A 15,327-nucleotide genomic window follows, 5' to 3' on the forward strand; every position below is an offset into this window, starting at 1 on the left:
GTAAAAGATCATATTTTCAATTCAAATCATTAAATACTTAAAAAACTTATAAAAGAAGCAAAAAAAAAATATATATATATATAAGATGGAGAGAAAGCTCAAATGAAATCTTATAGAATTTAACACATTGTACTTAATCACTGGAAAACTTAGAAAATTACTATATTCAAATATATTTATACTTTTTATACACATTTGACTCATCAAAATTATGTCAACATATAAAGATAAATTTGAAAACCATGATTATAATAGTTTTTTTTATAATGCACAGATCTATGTACAAATTAAATTTTACTTATTTCATTTGCATGACTGAAATATTTGTGCTGTTTGATTTGACTCTGTAAAAACTATCACGACCAATGTTACTCTTTTCTAATATTCAAGTACTATTATTAATATATATTATGTTCTTTTAGTTGTTATTTACAAAAATCTAGAAATGAGTGACATATGAATAGTACTAATTACTAATAGCATACTGTAAAGTATAAAATGTTATAATTTGATGAAATTATGAAGCAATAATTCAATTAATATGTTGTACATTAAAAGTTCAAGTGCCTTTATGCATATTAATCATGACTTAATTCTCTCAATAATGAGATTACAGATTCAATTTATTAATAATTTAGTTCACTATTATAATTATGCACATGTGTCTCCAATACATCAGAATAAGATATAAATAAATAAATAGAAGAAATCTTTATTGTCACAAAATATTATATTAAGTGCATCTTGATAACAAACCAAGAAGTATATTTACTTCCTGAAGTATTGCTCACAACATGTTTTTTAACAGATTGTGTGTAATAACACTATTATAGAATTTATGCAATCCAAAAATAATTAATTTGATAAAGACATGTGCATATAAATAAAAAAGATGACTCCTTATTGAAGGAGAGTCAACAGTATAGAAAACAGTAATAATTATACAGTATATTTAGTTTAAGCGTAGTTACAAAATTTGTAGTTATTTAAGATGCAAAAAAGATTATTTACACAAAAAGTGTCTGTTTTAAAGGTTGAAATATAGTAGTGGCTTTGAATCTTCAGTGATATTATTATCTTTAAGTAGAATCTTTAAGAGAATGAACTTATATTTGTCTCATGTGTTCCAAGAAAAATTGAACAAGGTATAACAAGAATGTGCAGTTTTAATTTGTTAATTACCAGTAATGTAGCGTCAAACGTCAAGTTTAGTCTCTGTTTTAACTTAATAATAAGTATTGATTGTAATCTTGGTTTATCCTTCTTTAAATAAAATTTGATGAACAAAGAACAAAAAATCACGTCACTTTTAATTATAAATTTTAAACAGAGAGTGAACTTTATATTCAATATCACTATTCATGATAATATCTCACAATATCTTGGAATGTATAAAGGAATAGAAGTAACGAAAATAAGGTTTCACTTAAAAAAAGATGGTAACATGATAAATAGTTTAAACCCACTATCATGTTTTTTCCCTTTAAAGTACACATTTTTTACATAAACAATTATTTGTATTCTCAATAACTCGAAAGATAATGAGTGTGCACTCTTAAACTAGATATACTGCACATAATTATAAAAAATATAGTTTTATACAATTTGAATGAATTTAAACACTAAATTCTTATAAGAATACAAGTAATGTGAACGTATGAGAAAAATTTCTTAAAAAAAGTTCATTGGAACGTATTTTTTTTACCTTCAGATTTGAAAAAATGATTAGTTGACATATTCATTCAAAGAATTACAAAAATACGAGTTATCTCTTAATGTTGTCACTGTATGTACATTCTTCACTTCATATTTTAATATGATCATAATTGCTGAATTTTCTTGATACCAGACATACTAATTCCCTCTGTTGTCAATAAACTGGAGCTATCCAATCTTCTATTGTTTTCTAAATTTGCATTTTTTTCAAACTTATCTGTTCTTAACGTATTATTTAAACTATGGTCGAAGTTTTTGAGATCATTTTGGATACTTTTTATGGTGTCAGTATTATTTTCATACCGTCGTAATAAATTGTTTTCGTTCTCATACCTACGATGTATCGAATCAGAATCTAAACATTTCCTAAATGTTTCGTCGTATCGTCGATCCTCTATTCGTCTAGAAAATCCACTGTCATAACAATGATCTGTATCTATATAATGTTGATTTAAATTGTCCACTTCATAAGCACACTTTGTTAACTGACTCTCAAACCCAGCTCTAGCTGCTAAGTGGAGGTAATTGTCATCACCAATTGGAGCTTGCCTAAAATAATAACAACTGTACTCTTATAATTATACAGGGTGATTCTAGGAACTAAAATGAGCTGTAGCTGTAGCTGTTTTTTAAGTAGAATTTGATAGAGGAAAATGTTGCATATTTTAATACGATTTACCTTCTTCTAACCATATATTTTTTTACAAACGCAACAATACATAACATTTTTTATACATATTGTTTCCTATCATTCTGTATAGAGAACTGTATTAAAGAGTAGTTCAAATAGTGAATATCTTACGAGATATTTTCAAATAAAGCAGGTTTAAAATTCCATTTGGAGAACAAAGCCTATGTGGCATAAAAGTTTCTGTTCTTCATCTTCCAAAATATACGGCACGAGGAACTTCCGCTTAAAATATATAACATTTTTCTCTATTAATTTTTTTTACCTTTGTTTAAAAAACAGTATAGCCTGAGTCAGTTCCTATAATCACCTTGTATAGCAGTCACAGAATTTGTCGTTAAAAGATTCTATCACTAGAATTACGGTATTAATATAATTAAAAAACATTTAATTCATAAATGGAGAATAAATATGTATCAATAAACTTACTTGCTTCCGTATTTAGTATCACGTGTCAATTTTCTAAAATAGGCTCTGTGTTCATGCTGTAAAGCATAAGCAGCTTCTCTTAATGCAGTTAAAGTTTTAAAACAAGAGGGCACATCTTCTATAGGAGATCCACCACCTGGTATAACGCACATGTCACTAGCCCCATAAACAGCTTGACATTCACATGCACTCATTAACGTTTCAAGCCTTGGCATGTTTGTAAATATTAGAGAATGTATTCGTTGTAAATCTCTATCTGGATCTAGAACCATACGTAATCCAGCTTCTACACCCGGTGATACCTCACTACACCCTGGAGCAATTTCAGCCACTGCTTTGCAACTACAATTAATATTTATTAACGATTGAAAAATACTCTATACTTAAGCGATGTTAAATAACATACCAAAGCCAATGACCATTAATGTATGCACTTGGATGATATTTTTCTAAACGATTATTGTTTGTACGACAAATTTTTGTTAGAATATCAATCCATTCTTTTTCTTCTACACAATTGCCAGCTTGAACATACAATGCTCTTTGTGACTGAATAATTTGAAACATATTTTTCATTTTAAAAGAATTTTCTTGAAGCCTTTCAACAGCTAAAATTTCTTCAAGTGGTATTTTACATAAAGGTTCTTTACCTAAGAAATAATTGATCAACTATGAATCTCATTTTAAAAATTATTAAATATTCTTTAAAATACATGCTTTATTTGTGTAATATATATATATATTTACCTTTTGTTTTAGAATATGTTAGATCTTGTGTAGTAAGTCTGAAGTATCTCTGTTTAAAATTTTTACGACCGAACCTCTTTCTTCCTTGTGCCCTTTTAATCATTACTCTATAATTAAATAACAAAAATTTTAAACTTATTCACTATGAAGATTATATACTAAGATAAATACCGAAATCATTAAATATCACTACAAACCTCTTATCACAATCAGCAGTATGCAAGAAGAGAAAATATATTCTATTAGAAATGCTTTCTATTAATAATAGTTATATACGTGTATGAATATTAATATGTAAGAATTTATTGTAGAAACTTATTTCATTGAAATTACTAGTTAATAAATTAGATAAATTATTTAAAAAATTTAATGTATTACACAAGCATTGTAAATACTTGTTGCAATTTATTGGAATGTAGAAATTAATAGGAAATATGAACGTCTATAATTAAAATATGCGGACATAATTAACACACATACCCCTCTTTTAACACAACTGGTTGTTCTTGTTGGGTATTTGGTCGTTGATTTGCAATACCACTATTACTACTAGTTGATATTAATTCCAAAAATTGCTTAACTGCTTGTATGTGTTTTTCCGTGTAAAATTCTCTATAAAAGTAATCTATAAATAATACATGATATCTGTTTGTTTATAAAGTAAATTCTGAAATAATTTTTATTTCTGTGTACCTATACACACATTCCATGTATTCTTCTTTACAAACACTACCTGCTCCACCTCTACAACTTACTAAGTTTCCTAGACTCTGGATAGTTTTAGAAATTAATGTTAATGTCCTATTAGTCTGAGAATCCTAGAATAGAAGTAATAATATAGCTATTACAAATGTAATCAAAATTAGTATTATAGTATTTTTTTGAACGATAAAGATCTTCTTACAATTTGCTCAGTTGTAATATCAAATAATCTTGGACCCAATATTGCAGGAGCAAAAAATCGTAGGAAAATAAATCCACTAATGACTGAGTATCTTACTTCCTTATTTTTTGGAAAATGTGTTGTCGCAAGTTCTCTTAAGCACCAAAACATTTCACACATTAAAGGTGGACACCGTACTCCTGATGTTGTAATAGCAGTAAATACTCTTTCAACGTATTCCTATCATACCATATGATAATGTACAAATTAGTATATATGTAAAATCATAGAAGACTTTTATTTTTAATTTTACATACCTTTAGATTTGCTAAATTAGTTTGAATTGTATTTGCATCTTTTACTCTTGTTGGATCAATTTCACATGGTTTTTTTTCTAGGAAGACTTGTTCCATAGCTGGTCTAAGTGTACTATGCAAATAATGAAGGCCTGCTAATCTCATCCCTTCATCCATCATTTTACTTACTAACGTGTTTCCACGAAATATTGTTGTTGGATCACTTTAACCAAAATTATACTTTATACTGTATACTATCATGTTATATGATTCATATCAGGTATAATTTTGTAATTTATTTACTTACGTTAATTTAGAAATTTCATGACTAGCTAAAGCTCGCATTACAGAAACCAATTGTCCATGATGTACTAATACTCTTACCAATGGTTGTGCAGCTTCCATTTTGCTTGCTACAATTTCTCCCAAAATATAAACAGCAGAAGACGTTATTGGTTGAATATTAACACTTTGTAACAATAAATTTCTAAGTCTATCATACATTGTCGATGGAAAAACATGGTCTGCTGTATAATGTATTTTTAATCGTAAAGATCCTAAACCTGGTAATGCACCAGATGGTGTAGTACTGCTTGAAATTTTACTTAGGCGATGTTTTGCTGCTCTGGGCTGTAGAAAATACCTGCCGATAAGGAAAATAAGCTAAAAGTGGTTGATAATAGTTTTAGTTTTTGTTATAGAATGATCAAATTATATTCAACATCATATAAATTTCTGATATTTCATGAACCTAGTATGTGAAATTAAAAGATTAAAAATGTAGTTCTAAAAATAAATGTAATAAGTACCATGTAGTCGTTGTACTAGTTGGTTGCTTTTGTAGGCCTCTTAGTGTAACTCTAACTTCACCAAGAAAAGCTGGTTGTTCTCCCATACCAGGAGATGCATGCCATAAACCTACAACTACTTCACCTACTTCTCCACTTTCAATAGGGTAATGAGAAACATCCTTCTCTTTGGATTCTGTTATTTCTGGCTATGGGCAAAGTTGATAAAAAAAGGTGATTATTCAAATAATGTTTGAGCATAAAATCAACTAAACTATAATACAATATACAAATCCTATGTAAAAGAAACTAATAACATAAATAATTTATTTGAATTTACCTCAAAGATAAACGTTTCATTAAAATATGGGGACACTGTTTTTTTTTTTATTTTTGTGCGTTTTGATATTTGTTTACCATTACTATAGATGACTGTAACAGTTGCAAATGGATCACAGCCACCATTTTTAATAGTTAATTCACTACATTCTATTACTCTACAAAAATAATTATGATTATGAAAACATAATTTACACCGTTTTAAACTTTAAATAAAAAATATGTATATGTATATGTATATATGTATATGTATATATATGTATGTATAGTGTTAACAAACTATATATATAATAATCATTTTTTTCTGATATTAGTTTTTAATGATATTTAATCAATAAGTCTTATAAAACAATTTACCTGACTGTAAGTTTAGATTGAGCATGTCCAATTTGAGGTTGGAGAGCAAGTTCCAGATGTGCTTTGCCTTGAACTTCAGAATCAGCATCAACTGGTCTCAAAGGAAACCAATGTTCCTTATTATGATAGGTTGCTAAATCCTCCCTCTTTATTGCTACTTTGCCCAAAATTTTATCTTGCTTTAAATGTCTATCTCGATCATAAACATAAATGCCAAGATGACGAAATTTCCTAGGTACTTCAAATTGGAATTCTTCTCCAAAAAATGGGCTATATTAAATAAACATAATATCTCTATAAATATTTCTTAATGGAAAATAATTTGAAAGAATATTACATTTTATATAAAAAAATATAATTGAAGCTTACTTGAGAGTTCTTTCCATTGTTGTTGTTCTAAATATTTCCTCTTGATCAAGAGACAATGCACAGTACACATCCCTTGCACCTGGAGATCCATGACTTCTACTTTGTAGATTTTTTACTTCACCTGAATATAATAAGACAAACACTTCTAATACCTTTAATAATAAAAAGTAGTTGTTTTATATACTTTAATGTAATTAAAAAATATAATGGTTTCATATCTTTATAGGAGATAAAAATGTCAATGATCTTAGTTGATTTCATTCTTAATATAACATCTTGTTAAAGAAGTTTAATATTACATGAACCAATAATTAAAAACAACACTGATAAATTACTGAATACAAATAATAGTCTACTACAAAGTTTTTGTCACTAAAAAATAATAATCAAGTTTATTTAAAATTGCAGCATTAAATTAAAAAATAAATTATTCGTCTTCTTATATAAATCCATTAATTCTATTTGGGTAAGTAATTAATATAAAATCGTAATAATCTTTATATTGAAAATTATAGTTATATAAAATACAATAGTAAAATATGTGCTATATTATTGTTCATGTTTTATTTCACTAAAATAAATGGTGTTTTTTACAAGAACTTTTTTCTTGAAAGAAATAAGGTACACGAGAAATATATTGCGTTTTTAACATTGTTCTCAATCTCTGTCATAAGGTTAATAAAACCATACCATAAGCAAAACCATTCATAATGAGACATTTAAGATCAAAGTAGTCGAGGCAAAAAAGTTATAACTGTTAACAGTAATAAATGCTATTAACACTATTTACGTACATGTAGTATTAACATATTATTATTATATCAATGAATATAGTGAATATTATTTAATGCTAACTATCGAAAAGTACGTATTCCGCGTAGGGACAACGATGCGTGGGAGTTGAAAATGTACGCGTACGCGTTCATGATCACTAAATTTGGAAGAAATAACACTCCACTGTGATTGTACAACAGATTTGTTGGCCACACAGGAAAAACCATAAAATGAATCGTAAATTGATGTGAGAAAAATATCAACGATGCTTTTCGTTTAGATAGTAAAGTTAAATAATCGTAGGAGTCAAATTAGGTGACATCCCGAACGAACAGTAGCACGCGTGCACGAATATATCAGACTTTTTTAAAACAACAAAATTTTTATGATTTTGGCACAGCATATAACTCGGTTAACATTCACATTGTTATTAAACGATATTTCTAACAAGTCTGCGTACCGATTTTAATCCTTAATCTTTCTTCAACGCGAACTAGGCGCGTCTCCTCGGCCATGTTACCTCCATGACACTACTGAGTGACTACATGAACAGAATGCAGGCGGTTCGTTCATTCTGTGAATGGATTCTAAACAGGGCCGTATTTTTCCATTTCAGCACCCATTCTTTCAAATATTATGAATTATTAATCTTCAAAACTAATTTTTAATCAATCTAATGATTCAGTATTTTTAATCGATGTTTGTAAAATGAAAACCAGGATCCAGATAAAAGAATACATGATAGCTATTTTAATATTTATTTATATCCTATAAAAAATAATTTTCAAACAAAGTAGATAATTTTATTTATTTATAAAATGTGTATTAAACATATATTAATAAATATACAACATGTAATGTATACCAGACATATATACAAAAACATAATGTGTTTTTACTTCCATTCTATGAATAATAACAAATATTATTTAATGAATGTATCATTAATGAGGTGCTCATCAGTAACTCTTACTTTTCAAACTTGTATATTCAGTATAATGTATACTACGTTTCAGTTGTAAATTTATAGCATTATTTCTTAGTAATTAAAGGGAAAGTAAACGAAAGTGTTTAACAAATATAATTGTACAATAAATATAGTTCGTTTGTAAAAATTAATGACCGTCTTCAAATAATTAATATCCGATTCAAATTTACGTTAAATGTAGATTTTAGTAATTTCTTACCTACTACTTCATGCTGTCCATTTATAATAAAAATATTTTAATGCCGTTAATTCATAAGTTAAAGAATTTAAAATATAACGAACAAATTAGTAAAGTAGTTTAAATTAAAGTAAATTACTAACACTACTGTTTCTTTTTTATCTGTATTATTGAATCTACAAAATTGATTTACTATTAGTTTTGAGAGAAAAGCAATTTAAAAAATAAGGAGCTCGAGGAAAAGAAAATTAATCAATGTTTTATGGGCGAACTAAGAGTGAAAAAACAGTCAGCCTATCAAGTTAATGCGAAGATCTTGTCACATTAATCTATACAAATGCTAGTGGCATAGCGATATTCGGGTACGGGATTGACATGTACACAGTGTCCGGTATGTAAAGGCATTCTCTCGATGAGGTCGATATTTACACACATACAGGGTGAAACCATCATTCGCGCGTTCCCTCTCCTTCTCATCACACCACTCTTTTGGCCAGTGCCTATATTCCGTTCTTATCTCAATGTGTTAAGTTTGCTGCTTGTTGTGGAATGAGAGCAAACCTCTATGTTCGAACATGTTAGTTAACTACACTCGTGTAAGTGGTGAGCCACTTCCTCATGGCGCAATGGCCCGCTTCCTCTCCTCTGAGCTTCTCTTTACTCCTCACTCTTTGTAGAGCTCTACAGACCACATCGCCTTCCCTTCCCCTCTCTTTCTTCCTCTACCCTCGCTCCCTTTTGCTATCCTTCCCTTCCCCTCCTTCCTTTTGACTTTCCTCGCCGTCGCTAGTATAAAATCTTAATAGAAAAACAAAAGTATACTATCGTTTATCGAAGATTCAAAAAAACGAAAAACATTTATAATAAAATGATTGCCGGAATTGTAGAAATTGCTTCTAACAATTTTTGACATCGTTGTATTCCTTTTTTCTTCGTTGAAATTACACAGAATAACAATGATGATTACAATTATTATGTATAAAATCTAAACATTTCTGTGAATAACACTATTTCTAAAACAACTCAATGATTTAAAGATCACAAACCGAGGGCATCTTTTATTTGTGTATTTGTGAAAATCATTCCTTTGTTTTATTTAATATGAACGAAGACTAAGTTTTGTAATCTTATCGTAACTATTTAATAATTGAAAATCGTAAATGAAATATATGACCAGAATGCATCTAACGAAATGCATTAAAACTTAAATTAGAAGAGAATCGTGCACAATCGTTTTATAAAAATCGTATAAACTCGTTCTTTTTATTAAAGATATTCGTCGCAGCGTTTGTTATTGTAGTTGATAAAAATATAATGCGATATTCTTTAGAATAGTATTAATATTTTCTATGATTGTGTTTGTCTCTCGTTCTTTTTCTCACTAATTGTTCGTGTTCAGTAGAGAAAAAAGAAAGCTGATAATTCATGATAATACAATACACAATTCATTCGTATGTTCTCATTGTGGGGTAATTGATACCAAAAATGATTCTCTAACGTGGTCTCACTGAAGCATTATCACATAATGATTTAGAGTTTCGTGAAACTTTCACGAACTTTCTCACACAAATGTACGTATATATAAAAGCCTTTTCCGAGTAACAACAATATCGCTACTGTAAGAACAATAGCGATAATAACCAATTACACTACATTAAAAATAAAGTTGAGACGTTTTCAGTAATTTTAGACATGTCTGTACGTACACCTGACAACGAGTTGTGCACTGTATCTTTTTAGACTTTCATTAAATTTACTGATTAGAAGAAAACATTTGTACTATAGAATTATTGCCATCTAAATATATACCTATACTCAAAACGTAAAAATATACCCATGGGAAGTTGAAAAACATTTTGATTATACAATACCGAAGGGACAAATTGTTAACAATAATAATATTTTTATTCATATACAATATTTGTATTTTGACAGGACATTTGCCACATTCAACAAATTGATTAAATACTCGATCATAAAATCGATCTATGAAAAATTTGTTTCAAATAATAATTTAAATACTCATGATATAAATTTATTGCCCTTTAGTAAATACCATACTATGAGCGCATCCATCGAAAGTTTGTTGTGTAGGTACTAATGAAAAAGTTAATAAATTCCATCCGAAGGTCATGTTTTTATAAGTCATTAGGTTCGTTTCAAAATCTGTTACAACACAGCATTAATACAAATATGTAGTTTTATGTAAAATACCTCGATATCCTTAAAATTTCGACAACAGTGAGCTTGTAAACAACCATATCTCGACGGATAAATTTACCCCATTCAATCAAGTAGCGAAATCGTGTGAGTATCATTTTGAACGTTTTCTCAATCAGTTGTTTATTACCATCTATTGTAAATCATATCGATGTCTTCTACAGTACGTTAAAATTTATGTACGTTGTAAAGGTCACTGGTCATTTTTTTAACACAGAATACAACACTATTTTAGTAAAAATATACAGTTTCTATCTAAAAAGATAGAAAGCTTCATTTTGAAGAAAATCGATTTTGAGAACTCGACCGGCATTAATCCTATCAGCTTACTTCAATTTATAATATGAATTCTTAGTTTCTATCACATTATCGATATGACTAGATAAACCAGTCAAAAATATATGTAATATGATTCTTACATGTGAAGGTAATGTTTCTGCCGCAACTAATTTCTGCAGACCGATATTCTAGTTGCCGATATCCCGACGAGTGTATTATTCATGGAGCAGAACAAACACTCGTGAAATATGCTTATTTTGAACCAGGCTTCACATCATAGTTACTTTCGTCGAATTAATGAAAATGTAGAAATGAAAATTTTGTAGAATATTTACGATGATCGTAGAATAAGTTTATATTCTGTGCATACTATATGAGAATAGGTTGCATTTTTATTACACCTATAAGGAATAAAGACTAATGGATTACGATCACATTGAGCGTATGTCATTTTATTGTTGATTAATTAAGCAACATTTCAATAGTACAAAATGATAACTAAAAATATTACTGCGCAGATGAAACAAAAATCCCCATGTAAGTAAATTCACGTGTTATTACAAAAACAAAACTCCAAATAAAATAAAGTGTACCATAAATGTTTCAACTCCGACGGAGTTGAAAACCAAATTGTAGGCCCTTATTTATTATTTTCAAATGATGTAACATCATATTTAAATTTATTATACGCCAGATTGTCTAAATTGTTATTAAATAATGTAAAACTCTAAATAATGTATAAAATTTATTTCAACGTTTGAGAAAATTAAAAATACAGAATGCTTGAAGAAAGAATCGTGGAAATTTATCATGAGGAGCATAGTTGTGTATATGACAATATGGATAAGATTTTTAATTTTTACGGTAACAAAGTAAAATTTATAAATAACTAACGTCTTGTTTTATTGCAATTTTCAATGATGGGATATCAGAAATAAGAACAAAAATACTAATAGTGTGCAGTTTACTGTAGTGGTTTTCAAACTTTGCAAAAAATGTTCCCCTAAAATAAAGACAAAATTTCTATTAATATAAAGAGATTATTTAGTTACCCACATTTTTTTAAATTTAACATTTTTGTTTGCAATCTCCATTAGAATATAAGACGCCCCCTCTAGGATTTGTATCCCCAGTTTGTAAAACACTGGTTTGTAATAGGATCCATTAAGTGGAAACATGGTCAAATGCACGCGCACCTGACTAGTTTCTAAAATCGATTTAATTGGAAAATAAATTTCATATAAAAAAAATTTATTTAGTTATTTTTTTCATGTAAACTCACTATCTCTGCGGTAATTAAAAACTTTGAAAGTATTTTATAGAACCCTACACTCTTATAAAATAATTACAATTTTTAAGATACATTCAATGACCTGTATATTATAATATCATTTTCATTATTATTAATATGCAGTGTAGTGACATTGACCCCTCAACATATAGTAGGTTTTAGATTAAAGAGGTAACACATGCTCACAATGTCTCGCAGGAAGTTTAGAATCAGTGAACTGCTTTACCCGTAAAGTTAGGGTATATCTTACAAATTAAAAATCAAAATTTTTCGTATTATAGGGGAAGAAAGATTTGTCCAATGATAAACATATTTATAAAGTCTAATAATATTTGTTTTTTTTTAAACATCTTGTTCTATAAATTATCCGAATTTTTCTTAAAAATGGTTATTACATATTCTACAAAAAAAAAAAAAAAATATGTATACTGCCAATAAAAAGAACTGTTTTCACTCAAAATTAGCGTCGGTATCTCTACAAAGATTTTTCTACATGTATGTTCTAGTTGTTCTTTATTTGTTTTGTTCTACCAAGATGTAGAACAAAATCCATCATCTCTCAGATTTCCCCAGAAAAATCATGATCCAGTAGTGCGAGATCTGACGAGCGAATTGGCTATGATGTGGTCCTATTACGGCCAATCCAATGACTTGAAAATTTCTCATTAAGTATTCGTGTTACACGACATAAAGAATGAGTTGGGCTGTCATTATATTTGCACTACTTCATAGTACGGTTGTCCTTGCTCAATTCTAAATTTTTGAGTTCAAGGTCGTCTCAAAGTTGTACTGTGATACATGGTTGGTATTATTTTAATGCAGCCTAAAATATGCAAGAAATAGAAATATTAAATTCTAAACGATATCTGTATTTTTTGGTATATATTTGCTTATAATAAAAAATATATAGTGTTCTCTATTAAACTGTATATATACAGGAAGACTTGTTTCAATTTGAAAATATATGGTTGCTGAAAAGTACATTGATTATTATTAAGGTAGCAAAGAAAAAGATCGGCGATGGATACTTTGAGGTAATTATAATTTTTATTAGTATTCCATACATTTTTATTACAGGCTCAATAAATATAAGATGAATTCAACTATACTACATGTTACCGATATGATTTTATTATAACACTACATTTAAGTTAAATTGGAACTTTAATTTAAGTTAACACGTTTGCTCCTGCGCGTCACACATCTGTAATGCACCGATTCTTGTAGCCGGCCAACGTCACATACATACATACGTACATACGACAGGAATGATTGTCTATTTTATGTCCGTATAAACAAATGAAATAAAAATTACAGACTAATGTCATATTTACGGAACAACCTAACCCAGATCTATTCAATACATTTTATTTGTACATATGTAATTAGAAGTATGGACTACATTAAGTAAAATTATCAAGAATGTGGTTTGATCTGTGACGGACGGGTTTTTAACTGAATGATAATGTAATTTCGTCTAATTCGTTCAAATTATACATATATATGGACCAAAAACAACCCGTATAGCTATTTAAACCATGTATAAATATATCTGCAGAGTTTTATATTTGTACCTTCACTTGTTTCACATCTACAAGAGGTTGCCACCAATATTCACGAACCGATCTTGCTTAAAATCGAATTAGATCTTGAGATGAGAATATAAAATTAAATATATAAGTTTTATTGAAATTCATTCAGCAGTTTAAACGCAATCGTGTTAACAGCATATGTGATTTTGAACAGAATTTGTTCAAAATTTGTCTCAATTTTTTTTCATTACAATATTTTCCTACTTTATACATCATAAAATAAAAATTAATAATAAGTGCTCTATTATTTTGCCTTGGACAAAATAATTTAACAATTTTCTATTGTATTAATAAATTACCAAACTTATTATTTTAATAAATATACAATTATTACTAACTGTCTTAACTTCACTAGCACAGTAATTAAAACAGGAGATTGATCCGCCTTTAAAATTCTTTTAAACTTAACAATTTGATTGCAAAGCAACAAGTAAAAATCGCATAATCGAAGTTAAAAGTATTTTCTATCTAAAAACTCCCTTGGCTTTAGGTCATTGACCACCATTCCTCACCATTCCTAATGTGATAAGTCCGTAATTATTATTTGAGAATTGTGGTACCAATCTGCCGTAAACTTGTGTCTACAGCTCAAGAGAAACATGACCTGCTTGAAGTAATTTCATAAGAATACTAATAAAATAAATTTTCATAGCAAGCGGAAATAAAATGTTTGTTTGTGCATTGGTTTCTTATAAAATATGTGAACTAACTTTGCTTCACAAGCATAAAATTTATCAACGGAAAGTCCATTTTCATTTATCAAATTAATTCCCAAGTCTCCAAATCATCTTAATCATTTTCTGTCACGTAAACTCTCAACGTTACAAGATAGTGGTTAATATTACAAATTAAATTATTTATGGCTACGGCTTTGTACTCTTTGTAAATATACCAATAGAAAACCACAGGAAGTCGAGTAATTCTATTTCCCATCCACCCTCAATACTCTTCATCCGCCATTAATTTGTCGGTGAAGGCGTAACAAGAGTACGAGTTGCGCACGTACATACATTATTGCATGAATCAAAGCTTCGTACGGCTCAAACATTGGTCCTTTGAACGAGATAAGGGATCAAATAATTTTTTTAATTTCTTCGAATATCTGTGATTTCATCAATGTTTAGTTTATGTAATTGTATCATTGTTATCGAAAATACTTCGTTAAATTCGTTAATTAACCCTCTGCAATCTGTGTCAATTTTAATATTTCGTTTCAATTAACCTCAATTTACAATAATATATTTAATATAAATGAAACAATAACTTGAAAAAACGTTTTACAATTATTTATAATTTATCATTGTAGAATGAAAGAACCAAAGGGGTTAAATACAAAAATTAGACCGATCCGAATTTTTCTATAATTAGGTATTACATACCAATGCTAATAATC

The 15,327-nt window shown here is 28.5% G+C and overlaps 1 protein-coding gene across 3 annotated transcripts; it reads right to left on the reverse strand.

Annotated features, from left to right (window-relative positions):
- Positions 1–1,435: 1,435 nt before the first annotated feature.
- On the reverse strand, positions 1,436–7,947 carry Rasgap1 (Ras GTPase activating protein 1). 3 transcript variants are annotated; one of them, XR_012991075.1, is made up of 16 exons: positions 7,847–7,947; positions 6,613–6,733; positions 6,244–6,513; positions 5,888–6,044; positions 5,569–5,756; positions 5,067–5,402; positions 4,781–4,982; positions 4,485–4,703; positions 4,284–4,398; positions 4,061–4,205; positions 3,778–3,819; positions 3,581–3,687; positions 3,240–3,483; positions 2,834–3,175; positions 2,670–2,757; positions 2,154–2,265 (listed from the first exon to the last, which is right to left on the reverse strand). XR_012991075.1 is itself a non-coding variant. In XM_076304362.1 (15 exons), exons 1-15 carry the CDS (start codon positions 7,899–7,901, stop codon positions 1,821–1,823), a joined length of 2,988 nt encoding a protein of 995 aa, XP_076160477.1. In that variant the 5' UTR covers positions 7,902–7,947; the 3' UTR covers positions 1,436–1,820. The 3 variants fall into 3 exon arrangements, 2 of the variants coding, with proteins under 2 accessions (XP_076160477.1, XP_076160487.1); XM_076304362.1 differs by lacking the exon at positions 2,670–2,757 and having other exon boundaries at positions 1,436–2,265; XM_076304372.1 differs by lacking the exon at positions 2,670–2,757 and having other exon boundaries at positions 1,437–2,265; positions 4,061–4,192; positions 4,274–4,398.
- Positions 7,948–15,327: the final 7,380 nt, after the last annotated feature.

Source organism: Ptiloglossa arizonensis, chromosome 1, assembly GCF_051014685.1.
Source record: "Ptiloglossa arizonensis isolate GNS036 chromosome 1, iyPtiAriz1_principal, whole genome shotgun sequence".
NCBI lineage: Eukaryota > Metazoa > Arthropoda > Insecta > Hymenoptera > Colletidae > Ptiloglossa > Ptiloglossa arizonensis.